The sequence below is a fragment of the Astyanax mexicanus genome, chromosome 2, assembly GCF_023375975.1.
Source record: "Astyanax mexicanus isolate ESR-SI-001 chromosome 2, AstMex3_surface, whole genome shotgun sequence".
Lineage (NCBI taxonomy): Eukaryota > Metazoa > Chordata > Actinopteri > Characiformes > Acestrorhamphidae > Astyanax > Astyanax mexicanus.
The window spans coordinates 7,112,225-7,133,119 of record NC_064409.1 but is presented as its reverse complement, the minus strand read 5'-3'; the positions used below and the strand labels follow the sequence as shown (position 1 = coordinate 7,133,119).

Below are 20,895 nucleotides of genomic sequence, written 5' to 3'. Positions count from 1 at the left end.
TGACTGTTAATCTACACAGAAAACTGTTTATTCTGGTGATTAATGTGCTTCCGTTATTTACAGTAAGCTTAGATTCATAAATTTCTCCAGAACTAAGGCTGGAGCATCAGCATTAGCGGCTAACTGCTAGCAGTTAGCGGCCAATGGCACCTAAATATGCGCAGGCTACTCTCCAATAATACTCCCCCCCGAACGATGCAAGAGCTAGCGTGGTTAGCTGCTAATGCTAATGCTCCTCTAGGAGTGCTAGCTGAGGTTAGCAGCAGGCTACAGTCCAATAATACTCACCTCTGAACTGGGAAACAGCAGTTAGCAGCTAATGCTAATGATATTTCAGCCCCGGTGCTGGAGAACTAAACTGAAACTATTGTATGATGCTGTACTTCAGCAGAGAGGCTTTACTGCTAGTTAAAACCTGACTGGTAGAATTTATACATAAGGCGCACTGGATTATAAAGTGCACTGATGATTTTTAGAAAACTTAAGGATTTTAAGTGCACCTTATATAGCGAAAAATACGGTACATTTTGTAGTCAATAAGAAACCTTGGTTTGTGGTGGAATAAAAGACATATTGGAACTTTAAGCGCAAAATGTCATTATTTTAAAAAGTATTTTTGCCTTGCAGTGATGTTAGCCAATCAGTGCCAGTATGTTTGCATGTATGAATATTCATGAGCAAGAGCCAAATCCTATCGTTTCTCTCCACCCACTCCAGCACTGGACTAAAGAATTGTTATATCAGATCACCGGAGCACTGCTTTTTTCCACAAAAATCAGCTCACATAGCATTCATTCATACTAGAGACCACAACTAGATGTTTTAAAATGAATGAAAAAAAGATGGAAGATGGAACCTTTAATATAAAAAGATACAGAAGAAAAAAAAAAACTGAAAAAACAAATCATTTTCATTGTAAAAGTAAAATTGTAGTTTGTTTTATGTGCTCTTATTTATTTTCTCTGCTTAAGAACTTTGTAAAACAGCCAAACTGAGCAAGGCCAGAGCACTGTAGTAAAAAAGAGCTTGTCTTTCTTGGTGATATATAGATAGTATAGATATTTTTTTTTTGTTTTTGCTAGTTTTTGAATGTTTTTTAATAACAGCGCTCCAACTTTATCACAAGGTCAGAACTGAATGCACCTCGTGTGCCTCTTCCACTCCTCCTCTGGGTGTGTTAGAGGTTTCATTTTGTCTTACTGTGGCCTGGTGAATAGCTTAGGTCTGTCTCATGGAAACCAAACAAAAGGAGCAGGATCTCCTTCTACTTTCACCTGTCTGTTATGGGAGAGTGTGTGTGTGTTTTTTTTTTCTTTCTGTGAGCTGCCCTTAAAATAACCAGCCACCAAAAGCTGCTGGACCCATCAGCTGCACTTAGCAGCACACACAGTCTAGGTCTAGGATATTTAAAGGGCCTGTTACTCTGATTAGGCTTTGGCACGGACAGCGAGCACACTGTGACCAGGAGTTAAAGGCACCCTGCACACGGATAAGTTACGGTCATCCTGTGATCTTTCTGAAATGACAATGGGCATAAGACCCTGTATTGTGTGTGTGTGTGTGATTTTTTTATTTTAGTAAACGGTTGGTCTCTATCTATAGCCAGGGTGTGATGATAACACAGTGTCCTGTTACACAGAGTTTGTGTTGCTATCTAGAGGACAGCACAATGGAGAGGCTTCTGTGAATGATGCAACCACAGCCTGACATTACAGCTGAACTGTCAGAATACGTAATGTCAGCTGATTGCAGAGAGATGCAAATGTCAAATGACTCAAGGACTAAACAGACATTTCTGAGGATTTGCACTGTATGCTTTTGAAGGGCATGGCTTTGTTTTTCCTAATGGTGCTGGTTATTTTTCCAGTTCCAATATTATTTCAGTTTAGAATATATACAGCTCTGGGAAAAAAACACTTCTGTTTCTGAATCAGTTTCTTTGATTTAGCTATTTATAGCTATATGTTGAGTAAAATGAACATTATTGATTTATTCTATAAACTACAGACAACATTTCTCCCAAATTCCTAATAAAAATATGGTCATTTAGAGCATTTATTGGAAGAAAATGAGAAATGGCTCAAATAACAAAAAAAGTTCAAAAATCAATTTGGAGAAATTGACCTGTTTTTTAATCACAGTTTTAATGCATATTGGCATGTTCTCCTCCACCAGTCTTACACACTGCTTTTTGAAAACTTTATGCTCTTTACACTCCTGGTGCAAAGATTCAAGCAGTTCAGCTTGGTTTGATGGCTTGTGATCATCCATCTTCCTCTTGATTATATTCCAGAGGTTTTCAATTAGCTAAAATCAAAGAAAATTATCCATTTTAAGTGATCTCATTTTTTTTCAGAGCTGCATATAAAGCATTGATGGAAAAATGCAAAAATGTAAAAATGATGATGAAAGATTCCACATAAAAATAAAATTTCATAAATGATGCTTTGGTCACTGCCAAAGTCTACAGCGCTAAATTAACACCTACAGTGCATCAGAGACCAGTCTAACTACACACTACACAATGAAGAGCTGAGCAAATGTTAATTAAACCCTGGTGATTTTTGCTGTGTGGGAACGCATGGCCGTCGAGCCTCCAGTCTTTTTTAAGCGAGCATCCAGTGGCTTTCTTTTCACCCTATTCCTGCACCAAAGGGAGGTCTGCATGTGAAGCATTCACACACTTTTGTTTAAAACAAGATCTAAACTATCCTATGTTTTAAATTCCTCAAAGTTACCCAAGCTTCAAAAGGGGCAATTTGAGTTGTTATGTAAATTGTATATGGTACCTATGCTAAAAACAACTCGCAAGTTTTATATACATTTTGGATTTGGGCAAAAACAAGGGTCCTATATGATTATATAAGACAAATCTAAACTACAGCTCTGGAAAAAAAATAAGAGACCCTTTAAAAATGATGAGTTTCTTCCATTTTACCACATTGAAAACCTCTGGAATATATTCAGGAGGAAGATTGACAATCACAAGCCATTAAGCCAAGCTGACATGCTTGAAGTTTTGCACCAGGAGTAAAGGCACAAAGTTATCCAAAAGCAGTGTGTAAGACTGGTGGAGAAGAACATGCCAAGATGCATAAAAACTGTGATTGAAAACCAGGGTTATTCCACCAAATATTGATTTCTGAACTCTTATTTTACATATATATAGGTGAGAGTTGAGGTGCACATTGAATTCTGCCGTGATTTGGGCAGTGATGTTTTTACCCGAACATCCCTTTCAGACAGCTTCCCTTTTGCGTCCACAGTTAATCCTGTTGGATGTGGTTCGTCCTTCTTGGTGGTATGCTGACATTACCCTGGATACCGTGGCTCTTGATACATCAGAAAGAATTTCTTGCATTGACTTTGTTTAATTTTATTTAATTGCAGACAAGATGGAGCTTGACTGATTTATTATGTTAGGCATGAACACCATGAGCTTTGGATCAAAAAGGAAAAGGACCATCCAGACTGTTATCAGTTAAAGGTCCAAAAGCCAGGCTCTGTTATGAGGTGTCAGTGCCCTGAATAACACCTCTTAAGGGTTGTGAAAAGGAAAGGCAACATTATGAATTAGGAAATGCTTTAACTTTTGGGAATGTGTTAAATTACCTGAAATGCAGGAACGGATGTATATTGATCAATTAAATATTGACAAAGTTGACCAGATTATAAGAATATTAAAAATGTTTAAAAAAAATGTCAAAGTAAATCGACAGTAATGTAATGTATGGGCTTTTTATCTTTGCATTTTGGGGGCGGCACGGTGGCGCGGTGGGTAGCACTTCCGCCTCACAGCAAGACGGCCTGGGTTCGATTCCCGGCTGGGGTGTCCCGGGTCTTTCTGTGTGGAGTTTGCACGTTCTCCCCGTGTCTGCGTGGGTTTCCTCCGGGTTCTGCGGTTTCCTCCCACAGTCCGAAGACGGCACGTTCAGGCTAATTGGACCTTGATTGAAATTGCCCCTTAGGTGTGAGTGTGTGAGTGAATGTGTCTGTGTGTCTGTCTGTGTCTGTCTGCCTTGCGATGGCTTAGATCGTAGAACCTTGTGATTAGACAGTACCTTTCCTGCCGCGAAATAGCCGACGAGCTGATGTGGCGTTAAACTCGACTACCCAACCCAACCCATCTTTGCATTTTGCATCTATACTGTCTCAAATCCTAACTCTACACGAGAACCTTTGCTCTGCAACTTCACATCAGGATATTTGACAGTATTGCGAGTGTCTCTATCTCCAGCCAGTGAGAGACTGTGGATAGTAAGTCACCCCACCATCACAGTGAGTCAGGCTACAGGCCCACCTCCCGTCCATCTGCCCTGCTTTTCCCGGAGTGGCAGTGGAAAGTCGTGTGACTGTGTGACTCTGCTGGCAGTCATTTATTAATACTCTCTGAAAACCACCTGAGATCCCTCCACCTTCTACCCATTACCACACCACCCCCACCCTCACCCTCACCCCCAGCCCAGACTCCTTCTACATGCTTCTATGTGCACATACAGTGCACTGCTGACATATTGGTCTGGTTTAATCACTAACTTGCATTGACGTCTTTCCCTGTTTTTCTCCCTCATACTGAGAACTCAGGATGATGTTGATGATGATGATGATGATGATGATGAGGGGATATAGGGTGAGCAATGCAGGTGGCTGTCATCTTTTTTTTACACAGATAAATTTTTAATTATTCTTAAAGACACATTTTTGCTGAAAGCTCCTTTTTAGTATGTTAAAAACATTCCATGGCCTGTCTCTCAACTGCATTTGTATTAGAGTTGTTTTGAGCATTACACAACATGAACAGCCATAACATTAAAACCACTAGCTTAATATTGTGTACCCCTGTAAAATAAAAGTGCATTTGATTGTACTGAACATGGACATTTAAAATTATTACATACTTTAATACATACTAAATGTACTATTTTAAAACAACTTATGGCAACTGAAGTATATTTTAATTGTAATTAATCTTTATTTAAATACAACATAAAAGCATTATATTGTGCTTTTGATTAGAAAAAATATTTGTTTTGAATCATTACTGGTAGTAAATCATTCTAACTGATTATTAATTATTTTGAATGGTTAACTAAATAACCTTTTCATCACTGTGGCAAAGTCATCTTTTTTTATTTCAAATTTTATCCCATTTTCTCCACAATTTACAATTTAAAGCCAATTACTCATTCGTACTCCCCCTATCCCTTATCTCTTATCCCCCTATCCATTTTTTAGAACAATTATTTTGCTAATATTTACTTTATTTCTGAAATTTTTACAAAGAAATGATCAAATTTGAAAGAAAAAGGCACAATTTACTGCCTTACTACATTCATTTTTAAAAGGTTTAATGACGATATAGTGAAATAGGGTTGTTTTTGCTAAAATTTTAATGTTCAATATGCAGTACTCTACAAACGTGATGCTGAAACAAATATTTCAAGGGCAATATTTCAAGCATTGTTTCACTGTTTTATATAAAATTATAGATTTTCCTGAGTTTCAGGATGTGTTGGAACCATGAATTATTCTTACTTCTTACTTCTGTCTACTACCTGTTAGTACTTTCAATTTTTATGACAATTCTGGCTAACCATTTGGTTTAGCACATTTTGTCCCAGAGGCTTTATAAATCTGATGTTAATTAAGACAGTAATGTGTATTTTTGGGGGTGATTAAATGTGGGCTACATATTGGTCTAAGAGTTTTTCTAGTAAAATATCTGTTTTTTCTTTTGTTTTGAAGGCTTGTAAAAATTAATCTCATCAGGATGCACTCACAGACACAGAAATTCATTAATAAAGGGTTAAATGAGAAGGACACGCTATGTGTTGTCTTTCTACAAGTACAGTGCTTTATTTGACATAGAATGAAGAACATTATGAAGGTGAACACACTGTAACTAAAAAGAAGGCGTTCTCTTTAAGAATGCTCCACTATAAGAAAATGGTATGTGATAAATAAAGTCTTTGGCAACATAAAAATACATAAATACAGGTCTTAAATAGTATAGCTAATAATAATAATATTCACACAGTGTACAGGCGCATAGTAACGACTCCATCAACGCTTTCTGTTCTCTATAACATCCTTAATAATACATTCATACAGAGGCTTACACTTACACTTACTTAACACAACTCAAGTTTCATAGTTCAAGTTAAGACATATAAATAAAGAGAGATTCCTGCTATAAAGTGCTTCATGTTGTGGGTTAAACACCAACTGACCTTTAGTAATACGGTGAAACGCTAGGCTGGAGTGTGGTCATAGCCTGTGTGCCTGTGGAATCTACGCAAAAGAACTCTCAAGTGTCTCTAATGGACATCATTCATAATCTTCAAAAGTCCCTCAAAAGTCCTCCACAAATTCACACAGCTGAGACCACAGGCAACTAGCAGTTAATAACAACAGTGTGAACAACTGAGGCAATGCAGTGTTTCTCCTGCCGGTCAAAGATGGAGGCTTTTGTTGAGGGGCAAAGGTCCCGAAAATAAGCCGCTACTAGAGGTGAGCCCAGTTTTCACACAAACACAGACAAACACAAGGAATGATCAGGGTCAGGCAGTGACGCAGTGATTACGCTCAAACCCCAAGTCAACGCACATTTTACAGCAAGTAGTCCAAAATAAATAAATAGACATATAAACATTACAACAAAAAAGAAGAAAGAAAAAAACAACTGAGGTGGGGATTGCTGGATGGATTAAATCAGTCTTTGTGCGCACACACACACACACACTTTTGTGAAAAGCTCTAAAAAAAAAAAAAAAGAAAGTAAAAAGTACAGAGATTCACCAAGTTCTCAGCATTTCAAAAGCATTTTAATGATCAGTCTCAAGACATGGATAGTACTGATTACAGCAGAGGAAAAAAGCAAACCTTGTTCAGGTTTTTTTTTTTTTTTTTTGTGTTGTTTTTTTTTTCAGATCAGCCCAAATTAAGCACAAAGGCAGGATTATAGGCAGAGCAAGATTGTTGTAGAAACTTAAATACTAAGAAACCTTCTAATCGGATACAACGGGAGCAAATTAGGGAGAAGTGATTATTGGTTTAAAAAAAATAAAAATAAAGAGAAAACATGTAAATTACAGTATGAATCATATTAAGTAAATTATTAATAAAGTAAGTGTCAAGTATTGTCAGGTTTTGGTAAATTCACCGCCTTTTGGAATGATTAGGAATGCTGTGTAGAATAATGATAATGAAAATGGCTTGGTTACAGTGGACAGGACTGGCTGTGTTACATATACAGTACTGTGCAAAGGTTTTAGGCACCAAAGCAAATTACATTAATCCATTTATCTCAGCAATATGAGTGTTTTTGCCTGAAAAAGCAGTTCTGTCAGCAGCTCACCTGATTTACCAAATTCACCAATTTTCCAAACCAGGTGTTGATTAATATGATGAGAACTAGAAATAATAACTCTCTTAAAAAACGATGAGGAGGAGAGATTAGGAGAAAAATGTTTTTTGTATTTATTATAATGCTAAGTTAGTGTTTTACTGAGCTAATAAACACTTACTTCACAGATAAGAAGCTTTTTCTTTGCTAAAAAATCCCACAGGTGCCTAAAACATTTGCACAGTATTGTATCATCAATGTTATCAATGGGAGCATATCGTCGCCATCACACACAAAAAAAAAAAATAATAATAATAATATATATTTTTTTGTTGTATCTCCAAGTTTCTCCAAGTGCCAACTTTGCCATTAATTGTCAATGGAAGTCAATGTATATAATATACAAATATATAATCCCATTTAAGCCATTTTGGCGCTTTTCTATTGGTCCAATAGATATATAAATATATAAATACATATAAATATCAACAGCCAGATTATCACATTATGTCATAAAATATCAAAAAGTTAAAAGCCACAAAAATGGAGATGCAATTATTTTTTTTTTGCATGACAGCGACGATAAACTGTACTCACTGTACTCAGCTCCTTAAACAATACTCCTTTATGGAAATACTCGACATTCAAGGCCAGGGGCAGTGAGTGAGCCGTTTGACATTGCTTAGTTAGCTTGTGGGATTATTCTGTTATTTCTGAACTGTTATTTCTTCAACACTTTTTTTTTTACGTGGCTTAAAGCATTCGGCTGTGTCTTTGTGTTTAAGCAATGGCGAGCCATGGCATCAGCCTCTGGTTATTTTCAGGCCATGTTTTTTTATGCCTGAAAGGAACTGACTGGGTATTTTCGGGGCCAGTATACGCCCACGGATTCAGACACAATCATTACGAGAAGAGGGAATCCTTAAAATACACACCGAGCATTTAGAGCGTGTTTTTCGGGGCATGTACGGCATGGCACGGTACTAACAAATTTGGCAAGCTTCTTGTCTGAAATTCTGGTGGAAGTATATATATAAGAACTATAATTTTATAATCTTCAATTAGTGCAACAATGGAGGTCAGAAGCTGCAAAGCCTGCTCTCATTTTCAGCATATAAAGTCCAGCAGGCATGGTAGTTAAGATAAAAAGGAGATTTGCTTTTGTTTTAAAAAGGGGCATTTTAAGTCAAGAATTATGTTATTTCTATGTTGTACCAAAAATGTATGTATTAAGACTGTTAAAACTGTTTTGGGGGTTAAGAGTTCTGTGTGTGTGTGTGTGTGTGTACGTGCATATTTGCGTGTTTGTGTTTTTTTTTTAATCACCTCTTAGAAAAGCCTTTCCTTTTGTTTATAAAGCAAACCCCAGCAGGATACTATTACTTAACTTAAGTTATTTTAGTGGTAAAGAAGAAGTATTACGTTATAAGGGATTATAACCTCGTTAAGCGGCTCTTGCTGTTTTGTGGATACTGAGTAGGCATGTCAGTGTATTTTGCATGTATATTTATTTTATGTAATGTACGATAAATATTAATTTATTTAAATAAGAAATGCCACACACATGCCACCTTTTTCTACAAGCATTATCCATAAAACCAACAAAACCTTTGTGTAAACGTTCATCGCTCATCTTGGAGCTGTCCTCATGGTGTTAGTAAATGGTAAGTAATATAGTGCTGAGTGCTGAATAGGTGCTGAAGTGATTGGCTGGTTGGTTGGTTGGTGGTTGGTTGGTTGGTGGGTGGGTAATTGTGAGCTAGCAGCAAAAGTCGCTTGCTGGTGGTCTTGAACTCAAATAAATCTTTCTGACAATTGACGTTTTAATCAGCATAGTGATTTCTCTCCCATGCTGTCACTCGGGGGTTCCTTGCTCCTGGTCTGGTGGTGGTAGTGGTGTTGTGGTGGGTTGGACGGGTGGAGGTGAGAGGGTTCAGCCCAATACCAGTCTCTCAGTCTCTTGTGGAATGCATTGTCATTGATCTGACAGAAATCCCGTCTCACTCCTGGATCAAATCCACGTTATTAAAGGCTTAGAGGGTTTGAGGGTTTGATCAGCGGTGTAGAAGTTAACAACCTTAAGTGAGGCCGCCTTAAGTTTTGTAATAAGATAATTCAGTACCGTAGACCAGAGATCACAGTCTGGAATGGCATCAGAAGACCGGGGGTTACGCGTTAATGAACTGAGCAAAAACAAAAAAATCATCCAAATGATCCAAAACCTATGTGAAAGTTGTTTTTTCTTTTAAAGGCGTAGAAAAAAAGGGCTTCTAGCCTTTCAGTAACATAAGATCCTTCCATACAAAAAGGAAAACGGAAAAAAAATGTATATTAATCTCTAATTTAAAGGGCAATCAGCAAAAAAAAGAAAAAAAAAAGAAGAGGCAGAGTAGAGTAGATGTGCTGTATATAATGCTGTTTATGCTGGGCTTGCAGTTAAGGCCAACATCGCTCTCATCCGTAGCTATGCGGACTGCGAGGGTTTATCGGAGAGGTGTCTTCACGCCCAGTCTGGCCCACTAGCTGGTAGAGGCGATGGCTCAGGTTCTGGACTTGGCACGTGCCCAGAACACACCCCACACGCATCAGCTGACCCTTCTGCTGGTGATGCTGACCACGTAGGAAAGCATGGCGACGACTTCTCGAGCCTCTCTGGTTTGACGCCTCCTCTTGCTCAGTGGACGCTCCTCCTAATGGCCTGGACTTGTGGGAAATGGAGTTCCTCTGTTCCTCAAATTGTGAAGGTGGGTTTCTGAACAACAGTGATCTCCATAGAGCTGTTCTATCCAAAGCAACAGCCGGCGAGGCAGCGGTAGATTTAACAGAGCCAGAATCAGAGTCAGAATCTGGGAAGACGAGGTTTTCTTCTTTTAGCTGATGCAGCCTCGTCATTAAGTCCAACCTGTAGAGAACACAGAAACAGAAATATGTTGAATATAACACTGGATCAGATATCAATCCTAACTATAGTATATTAAAGTGACAAAGATCTTTTCAGAGTCAAATGCACTGTTTACAATTCGATGCCATCTGCAAATATTTGTGTCCATCAGTTTCTAATTGCTGCTAAATGTCCTCTTTGTTTAAAACAAACAGCTAAAACAAGCATCTACCGGGAACACACGCCGAAGCTGCCCGAGCTCAGCCGAGAAGAGTATGGCCGTCTAGGACAGAGAGTTCAGCAAACACTTCACATTTATACTGCTCTTCCTGTAGTAGCCATCTGCTCTCTGTTTGATGGTAACGTCGGATTTTAGACTCTCGGGCTCCTGCAATTTTGCCACAGCCATTACGCCCTGTTTGCTCTGGATGCTAGTTCAGGTCTCTGCCACATGGAGGCTTGATGCTAAAGGGTTAGTCATCTTCATGGTAAACAAGATTTCTAAAAAAAGATCTCAACAAATAATAGCACCTGGTGATCTGGTGGTTATGCAATTCCAAAATAAAAATCCTGTATCTCCAAGGTTTCAGAGAACACAGACAAAACCATGGAATTAAGGATTAGAACGTATTTCAGATACAAAGACAAAATGTGAAGAGCAAATGGAATTTGGGGGAAAAAATTTAATGGATTTTATTGGATTTAAACAATTAATGCTGCATTTCTTTTGAACTCTGATGCAGAAAAGTTGGGAAAAGGATTTAGTGCCCTCTCTGGTGAGAATGGGTAATTGCACCGAGCATGCGGAAGAATCATTTTAAACTAGGCGTGTGTGATGTGGTCTCCTTTCAGAGCGGATGAATCCGATTCCAGGTTATGTTCAGTCAGAGAGAGAGAGAGCTCAGTCAGACAGAAACTTCACTTCTTCGTTTCTTTGGTTTTATTATGAGTGAATGAGCTACTGAGCTCCGAGTTTTCCCTTCTGAAGTCTCCATTGCTCCACCAGTCGCTTGCGTTCAGTAAAACTGAGCCGGATACTCTTTTAGACGCAAGTATGTAAAGATGCGTGACCTGGCCTGCGAAAAGCGACCCGACACCCCAGTTTTAAGAATTAATATACAGTATTAGGCTTAGCAGGGATGGTCATTCCAGCACACTGGTATCATTAAACACAATATTTTGTCCAATATTCTCCACTCAGAAATGATTCTTCTTTCAGTTTAGAAACAAAATAATACAGACTAAAGCCTAAAGTAATAATCCTAGAATTAGCATTATTCACAAGATAGCAGCTCTCCTATCCTTCCTCATCTCACACGCTTTGTATGATCACAAAGCTCATGCGGCTTTGCTTAGTTTCCCTTTGAGCTTGATCCAGAAGTCTCTGGCTTTTACTCTAGGATCTTAAGAGGGGCTAATCTCCTCAACTGCCTCATCCCTCATTGCCCTTTCGCCTTTCCTGAAGCGCAATCAATGCTCATCAACGTTTCCGAAATTCCTAAAAGTCTTCCTAACTTAGGCCACCTTGGCTAGAACTGATGAATCTGCCTGACAGTGGCAGCTCGAGCTATTGTGTTAAGACTGCTGAAGAAGCATTATTATTTTCACTTCAGATGCTTCAGTGCTTTGATCAGCATTAAGAACCAAAGATCTTTGATGATAGCAAAGGCTGACTTAGAAAAACTATAATTTACTAATGAGAAGGAAAATTGATGGAAAGGAAATTGATGGAAAGGCCTTGACTGACCATTTGGTAGAGCACAAGGGAAGGATATCCTCTGCGAAGAACACAATTACGCCAGTCGTTTTATTTTACCTGTGCCCTGCCTTGCCTCAAATTGGGTGGATTAGCTCTGGTACGCTTTCAGCCTTCATGTAATAAGCATGTGTTCTGAGGCATAAAATTTTCTCAATTACTTCTTGCAACCTACAAGGAAATTCGATCCTTGGTTCTGGTGGATTTGCGCTTTGTGTGAAGCATTCAGTGGAGAAAATTACCACCTGCGTCGGGAAACCCAATCCGTGTAGAACATAATAGGAAACGTTCATGCAGAAACTTTATTTGCGAGTCTCTGAAAAGCTGTTGCCCGCAGAACCAGGGGACAGGTACGGAAAACGATTTGCTGCTGAATCATTGTGACTATGTTCCGTAACATGTTTCAGCATGGCTGGCAGGTTATTACCGTTTGCTTCATTGGACTGATCGTTGGTAGGCACGTGCTTTGACACAAACCCCTCTCATCAAGAGAGTTTTACTGTAAATCTATTGTGATGAAACATGTCCCCTTTAAATTATCACCAAGGCTGCTGGCAAACTCTCTCTTCCTGGCTGTGGATGGATGGAAAGCGGCCAAAGAAACCCTGTGATGTCTATACTATAGGATATAACTGGTCAAGAGAATTAATAGATCAAGTGGAAAAAGTAAGTAAGGGTATCTGGCATTTAATTAGCCCTCTCTCGCTGAGACCATTGTCTGAGATTGAGATCACCTGCTCAGACAGCTCACTCACCCAGCTGGACCTGTCAGCAAGCAGCATGAAGCTTTGAAATTTGCTTCCATCCTAAGCGGACAAGATGACACATGGAAACTTTTGAAAGCAAACATTAACATGCCTGCAAGTTTGAGGCCACCAGCCGCGCAAATAATACTGGACTTTGTGGTCTTTGACCAAAAATGTGAACATGAGTCACTAGGCTAATGGTCATCTTCAGTAACTGTGGGAAATTTTTTACCATGTCCAAAGCTCTAGCCAATTGGAAGCCTTAAATAAAGCTAAAAAAATGACTTAATTGCTTTTGATAGCAGCTTAGTAAGATGTAGAAATATTCCACAGATATGTAGAAGTTTCCACACGGCCATGTAAGAACGGGTAAAGTCAGCTTTCTAAAATATCTACTGTATCTACTGCTGGTGTTACATTCCAACAACAACAAAACCACCCTTAGAGTCTTTGAGGACTTTGAAGAACTGGCCACTTCTGGATCTCACACTGTTCACAGTGGTACCATACATATCATACAAAGTGCTAGATTTGACTTGGACCTGCACCAGATTAAAAAAACTTAAAAAAACTAAAACATGAAACAGTTATTATGAGTCTGCCACTCTCAAACCTGCCCCTCCTCAAAGACTTGTGAGGCTGAATGAGAAGCCAGGCGTGTGTTACCTGATTGCTCAGGGAGGGACTGGGGTTTTACAATTGCCTGTTAATCCAGCTAAACACAGCAAGCCACATGCTCCCACTAGTAAACAGTGCCTGTATTGTTTGGATAGAGAAATATAGTGAGGAAAGGTGATTTGTTGGAACTTAAGACTGGTATTATGGTATATTATTAAGTAACGCTAAGTCTAAAGGTGAGTCTCTTGCATCAAAAGGAACAGACCTACATATATCACTACTGACAGTACCTGCTGTTGACCAGGATACAACAAAGAGTCAACAAACGCCATTGGATGAAAAGCACACAACTTATTTCAGTAAATAAAAGTGCTTATGCGTAAAAAACATATATGTTACATATATGTCTTTACTCCACCAAAGTGTCTAAGTGAAGGTCTGACTTCTTGTTATGCGGTCCAGACCGACCTCTAGCCATGCCTGGTTTTTGTGTCGAACAGAAGCCTATGCACTGGGGATGGAGAGAGTGGAATGTAGGTCTTAGCCACTAATCCACAGTGGAATTCTGCTCGACTGCCGAATATTTCGTCTACCCGCATGGCTTGGCCTGGCTATAATGACCCCTAGACCAGTGTGAAACATTTTTATGCTGTAAAACAGGGAGGGAACGGACGCGATACAACTCCACAACCATCATCAAAATAAGTTCTGCTCAAAGAAAGCCAAAAGTCTTTTTTCAAAACCAGTTTTAACCCAGTTCTGAGAGGCATGAACCTCCAACAGTCAATAAAAAATGTTAAGTTCTGACTTTCTGTTCTTAAAAGTGCTTAGTCAAAATAAAATAAAATAAAAAGTAGACCATTAATCAATCAATCCCACCTGATCTATCTACTACTCTATCTATTACTCCCTTTAACCATGCATATGTTAAGATTTGGGATTGGAATAATCATTAGATCAGTATTAGTTTAAAATCACTAGTAATAGGGGGAGTCCTATAAAGTGGGTTGAGTTTTTGGCCTTGTACAGTGGGGAGAAAATGGAAGAAAAATCTGAAATAAATAAAAAAAAAGTTTGGTGACTCCTGATCTAGAATGTACCTCAAAGCACCAACGAAGTGGTGATTTCATCAGGGCTGTTCTGTCACAAGATAAACAATACCCTTGACCTCAGAGTGTAGTAAATATTGGTTTTAGCCATCGTTTGACGTTGCTCTAGGTAATATTGGCATCAATTAACTATGATTGTTAATGATGCTATGGGGAAACTCATTAAAAAAAACATACACACACTTTGTTGACCTTGGCACATGTAAGGTATCCACCCACAGTCAAACTCATGTCAGTCGCAGCAGGCGGCAACCACATAAGGAGAATTCAGTCAGGGCAAACCAGCAATCCAGCAAACTTAAGCTATACACGCTCACTTCCAACATGTCGCTTGATTCCAGCTTCCAAACCTCAAGACGTTATGTAAGGCAGACCAGTGTTCTCAGACAGTTGCATTTACACAATTCTAGAACGATCATTGTTAAAACAGGTCTCTGTACTTTAAACAGATTAAACAGACCAGAGAACTAGAGGACTGGATATGATATATGTGAATATGTTTTCTTTCTCACCAACTAAGAAGCACAGAAGTGAATCCTTTCTCTACATGAACAGGACATTCAGAACAGGACAGTCTTCCACTGGTGGCTCATTGAAACGTACCGCACGTTCTGTTGATGTGCGCTTTGAGTATCTGCATCATTTCTGAGCTTTCTGAGCAGAGTTTACATTCCTAGAATTAAAGCTGCTCCGATTTTTTTTTTACTTTAGAAAAAGCACTTTGGGTTCTTCTCCTCCTCCTTCTTTCTATCTTTCCCTCTCACTGCTATTAGGGCTGCAAGTACCAATGATTATTTGGGTAGTTGACTAATCTGATGATTATTTTTTTATTTAGTCGATTATTCAATTAGTCAATGATTAATTCTGCCATGTCCTCCATCTCTAAAATCGATAGACACAGCTGAACGTGAGATTTAAAAGGCATTTAAACGTCTAGATGTTGTTTAAATGTGGAAATTACTGATATTTAGTGAGTAATTATGTAATATGTTTCTCATTTACCCATCTCCCATTGTGCTTCTGTCCCCAGCACTTTGTGAAATGGGGTACTGTTACAAATTAACGATTAGTCGACACTGAAATTTATAGTAAAAAAATTCAAATATTCGACATTGTCGATTATATCGATTAATCGTTGCAGCCCTAACTGCCATGTCTAGAGAGAGATTGACCCTTAACACTTGTTGTCATGTCTTTTTATTCCTTATCTCTCACTGTTTTCACTTTTGGATTGAAACAACTAAAAATATAAGAAAGTATTTCACCAATATTTGTGTTTTAACGTCTTATTTCAACTTATTAAACTCATTCACTGTTATAAGATGATGTGTTTGCATTTTCTGGTGAATGTGTGTCATTAATCAGGTAAAACTGTCTGTTTAAATACTCATACCAAACCACAAGGCCTGATTTTCACTAATTTAAAGTTTTTTTGCCCTCACACAATCAATCCTTTTACATACACGGTTCTTTATGCAATCAAAATGTTCAACATGTTCAAAATGCATCATAGAAGCAGCTTAAATGGAGCACCAGCTGTTAAACCTGTTAAACCTCTTGAGACAGCACTAGGTTTTTCAATTATCATAAAAATCACAACACTATTTAGGCTACTCCTTTCCTCTTTAAACCCTAAGCAGTAACACTATGAGTTAACAAAAATATCACTGAGTCATCCATGCCCATTTTGCCAACTCATACACTACAGGTTTATTATATATCTTTATATAGCCTTCTGCATATTCCCAGTCACAATGAAAAGAAAGGAGGTTGACTCATCAGAGTCTGTGCCAGTCCACAAACATTCATGTCCCATGTAATTTGCTCGGGCGGTTTTAAATTGACCTTAAAAGTTACTTTTAGGTCATTTAGATATGTTTTGTGAAAGAAATAAGAGACCACTTAAAAAATGATGAGTTTCTTCGATTTTACCAAATTGAAAACCTCTGAAATATAATAAAGAGGAGGATGAATGATCAAAAGCCATCAAACCAAACTGAACTGTTGGATTTTTTTGCTCCAGGAGTGGTATCAAGTTATTCAAAAGCAGTGTGTAAGACTGGTGGAGGAGAACATGATGCCAAGATGTGTGAAAGCTATGATTAAAACTGGGTTATTTCTAAAAATATTGATTTCTGAACTCTTTATGAAATTTATGAATATGAACTTGTTTTCTTTGCATTATTTGAGGTCTGAATGCTCTGCATCTTTTTGTTATTTCAGAAAATTATCATTTTCTTCAAATAAATGCACTAAATGACAATATTTTAACATCAATGTTCATTTTACTCAAACATACATGTATAAATTGCAAAATCAGAGAAACTGATTCAAAAAGTGGTCTCTTAATTTTTCCCAGAGCTTTACAGCTGTTCAGGGAAGCAAAAAGAAAAGTGTCTTGGTGAAAGATTAACATGAAAGCAAACCTGAATCCCAGGCACATGATCACAAAACATCTCGGCCAGAAGAGGGCACACAGCCACTGCATCGTCTTTGCCAATTTCATTAAAACTGTTGGTGAGCACACAACACAATTAATATGTTCTCTCAGCTTCTCACTACTCCATTAGTCAGCATCTCACATGGAGATGTAAAAAAACTTCAAGCTTGTACTTTATATCCACATAATGCAGTCCTTAATATTGTAGCCACTGCTGAGAGAACTTGTCCACTTCACCAGAGAAGAAAAAAGCTACACTTATAACAATATAAAGGATATTAATATTTCAGTCTACAAACCTTTCTGCCACTAGTTGCCTGACTCCAAAGTAAACATGTAATCTTAAGCAAAGTTAAGCAAAAAGTTACCCCATTAGTCTCTGCTCTGAAAAACTCTCTCACCACTTAATATACCTTAACTAGCATTGCAGTGGTTTTTAATTATAAAATGTTAATAAAATGTTGGTAATTGTTTTTTTTTGTTATTTCAGAAAGAAATGCAACCGTAGAGAAAGACAATACAATAAGACTAATAATGATGATGATGATAAGGGTCTGCTCCTGCTTCTTTATATGCAGATAAGACTCTAGATAGATACGTCTAGGTTATCAGGTGATAGGTGAAGCTTGTTTTTTCCACTGTCTTTAACTGGATTGTTTCCAGCCTAGTATACTATTCTTTCTAAAGCATGAATTCTGTGATTTGAGAAATAAAAAAATACACCACTAATTGGGGGATTTTGTCTTTCAATCTCTCTGGAACTATTTTTTTTAAACAAGCTGATTATTTGAATATTTGAATATACCATCATCTTGGCCACAACAAACGTGATCTACATAATGTTGGCCAAAGTCAACCAAAGAAGAAAACACCTTGTTTTAGTAAGCTCACAACAAAAATGTAAGAATATAAACAGCCAAATATACTTCTTTACATGCTTCCGCACATATATAGTTCTGGAAAAAAATAAGAGACCACTTAAAAATGATGAGTTTCTTTGATTTGATCAAATTAATAACTTCTGGAATATAACCAAGAGGAAAAAAGACGATCACAAACCATCAAACCAAGCTGAACTGCTAGAATTTCTGCCCCAGGAGTGGCATGAAGTTATCCAAAAGCAGTGTGTAAGACTGGTGGAGGAGAACATGCCAAGACTAAAAACTAGGTGATTTCTGAACTCCTACAACTTTATAAATATGAACTTGTGAATGATATGAAGAGTGAATAATAACCAAATACCCAAAAGCTGGTGTGTTTTTTTATGGCAATATCATGCAGTAGAGGGTTAAAAGGGTATAAAACAGTATACTTTTTAAATAAAAAATTAAATTAATATCTTTTCTCGCAATATTTCTGAGACGATATATTGTGACAGGCCTAACCCCAAGACAAAATTAAGGATATCTAAATACCCACACACTTACTAAAGCTACTCGTAGCTTCACTTTATCCTCTTTTTTTTTTATCTCAGCAGGCTTTCCCGCCGCTTTCCTCGCCGTTAACCGATCACAGCTGTGCAGCGCGTGGAGCCGGTATGAACGGGGAGGCGCGTGCGTGGGTGCGTGCGTTTCTACCGGCACGTCTCACTGACTCTCGCGCACTCTCTCTGACCTTCACTCCACGCGCTCTGTCCTCGACCACCACAGTCCCTCACAATACTCACTGAATACTTACTCAACTCAACTAACTCTCACAAAGAGACCCGGCAGCGCGGATATAGAGAATAATATAGTATAATAATGACAATATAGTAAATAATCTTGATATACAAACCGAGTTAAATAAATTAATAACTCTGTAAAAGTTTTGCTAGGTGTTCTGTCAACTTGTGCTACCCATCAATTTGTGTTTCCTACCGGCACTGGGCATGCGCTGACTCACATTTTATTTTATTTTGTTTTATTTGTATGTTTTGATTGCTTTAAACAACCTGAACTCACCAAGTCATTATTTGCCTGGGTGATGCAAAAGTGTAAATGGTGATTTACAAAATAATACTAAAAATAGCAGTATAAACAACAGAGACTTGATAAAAGTACTTCCTTGTACTTAAAAGTACACTTTTCATAATTCATAATTGTATAATGTATAATATTGGTCTTTACAGGGTACAAAGTCTTTACTTTTTGCACCATTTAATCAGCAACAAAGTACATTCAGTATTCTGTATCACTGTACTAATAAACAATGTATATGTTTTTAATTATGCATTTTTCATTTGAAAGCCAGACAATTTTGCATTATCAAGTCCTTGGCACATATTCACTTGATGATAATCTTTACAATCTTTATAATCTTTACTTTAAGACTTTCACAGAAAGGTACTCTATTGTACCTCAACATAAGGTACAGCCCCAGAGCTTTGTAAACATATCATATTTGTTAACATATCATATAATCACGTTTCATTGTCTTAACTTTATAACATGATAAAATGAGCGTGTTCTATTGTGATGCTTATTTTTTTAAGTTTTGCCTTTAACTATAAAGGTAGCGTAGCACTGTTTGACAAGGTAGCACAACTTGACAGAACACCAACTAGTTTTCCAACAGGTGAGACGAGTTTGAACCTTAAACCAGACAGAACCAGACAGAATCAGGCAAAATCAAGCAGAATCAGGCAAAATCCAAGCTAATCACCAACAGAGAGAAAGCTAGGTTAGCAAGCAATCACTGATAGTCTAGTTAGCTAAATGGATTAAAGAGCCTATAAAGAACTTTTTTCTTTTCACAGGATCTACTGGATCTTCTGATCAGATACCTAAATCCTTAAATCTACTAAGGCTACTGCTTCTCACACATGCTTCACACACACATTCACACACACACACACACACACACACACACACACACACACACACACACACACACACACACACACACAGAGAAAGTCACACAGGAGCAGTGATTGGAATGCCTACCTGTCGCCCACAGGAAGCGCCTGGAGCTGGAGAGAGAGCAGGCTGATGCAATACAAGCTTAGCGGGAGAAGAACCTTCATGGTGGGCTTCGCTCCCTTCTCACACACCCCCGGGCAGCAGGGGGGATGCAGAAGCACCTGGAGGACACGCGCGCGCTCCCTGGCAGAGAAAAGAAGCTCCAACTAGTGTCTGGAGCTCTGTATAGGGCAGTCCCGTCTGAGAACGCCCCCCTTCCTACGAGAAGGGAAAGGAAAATTAGCTGAGCTGACAACTATTCTTAGCTACTCCACTCGTTTTTTTCTTCTTTTCTGTTCAATTGATGCCAAAAACATTAAAAAAAGTACAGGACCTAACCGTAGAAACTTTAGCTTAATTATACAAGGCAAATAATAAGCAGACATAATATAATTGCTTTTAAAATTGCTTTGTGTAGCATGTAGCTCCTTTCATTATACACAAAGGCATTTCAACAGATATACATATAAACAAAAGCATGAATTAATTAATAAAGATCATTATTTACAAAAAAGTACTAAAAAAGATAATAGAGTATATGTAAAAGAAATACAATGAAACTTAAAAATAAAAATAAAAAAATCCATTATGATTACAACTTTATCTACCTCATTTATTACTTAATGAACTAATTAACAACCCCCCCCCCTCCACCCACACACACACACACACACACTTATTGTGTATTATTTTATTTAGAGTCCCAATTATCCAAGGCCATAAGTCTGAGATTTGTACTATAGTTCTACAATTAAAAGTCATTAAAAGTAGCTAGTAGCCAGAAAAAAACATAACATAATACAAACAATAATAATAATTAATTATTAGTTTTATAATATTATTATTATAAAGTGTTATTAATAAATACACTAACCTTTTTCTCAGGTGAAATATGTCCTCCTAAATCAGAGTAAAACAGAGATCCGGAGTGTTTTATTTCCCTCTCTTTTTTCCCACGGCCACAAATGTGCCAGTCCAAAGCGCTGAAGTGCTGAAGTCTGGGGCAGGCTGACATTTGCGCCTTAAATAGGGAGTGGGCGGGGCCTCCCGGCACTACTTCA

The 20,895-nt window shown here is 38.0% G+C and overlaps 1 protein-coding gene across 1 annotated transcript; it reads right to left on the bottom strand.

Annotated features, from left to right (window-relative positions):
* Positions 1-9,656: 9,656 nt before the first annotated feature.
* adm2a (adrenomedullin 2a) lies at positions 9,657-20,830 on the bottom strand. The gene is made up of 3 exons (XM_007252380.4): positions 20,709-20,830; positions 19,820-20,053; positions 9,657-10,247 (listed from the first exon to the last, which is right to left on the bottom strand). Exons 2-3 carry the CDS (start codon positions 19,897-19,899, stop codon positions 9,800-9,802), a joined length of 528 nt encoding a protein of 175 aa, XP_007252442.1. The 5' UTR covers positions 19,900-20,053; positions 20,709-20,830; the 3' UTR covers positions 9,657-9,799.
* Positions 20,831-20,895: the final 65 nt, after the last annotated feature.

Bases quoted from the DNA above. Each gene is read 5' to 3' on its own strand.
- adm2a (XM_007252380.4), bottom strand. From the start codon at position 19,899: ATGAAGGTTCTTCTCCCGCTAAGCTTGTATTGCATCAGCCTGCTCTCT. The intron at 10,248-19,819 runs GTAGGCATTCCA...TGTTCTCTACAG, and splicing joins GCGCTTCCTGTGGGCGACAG to GTTGGACTTAATGACGAGGC.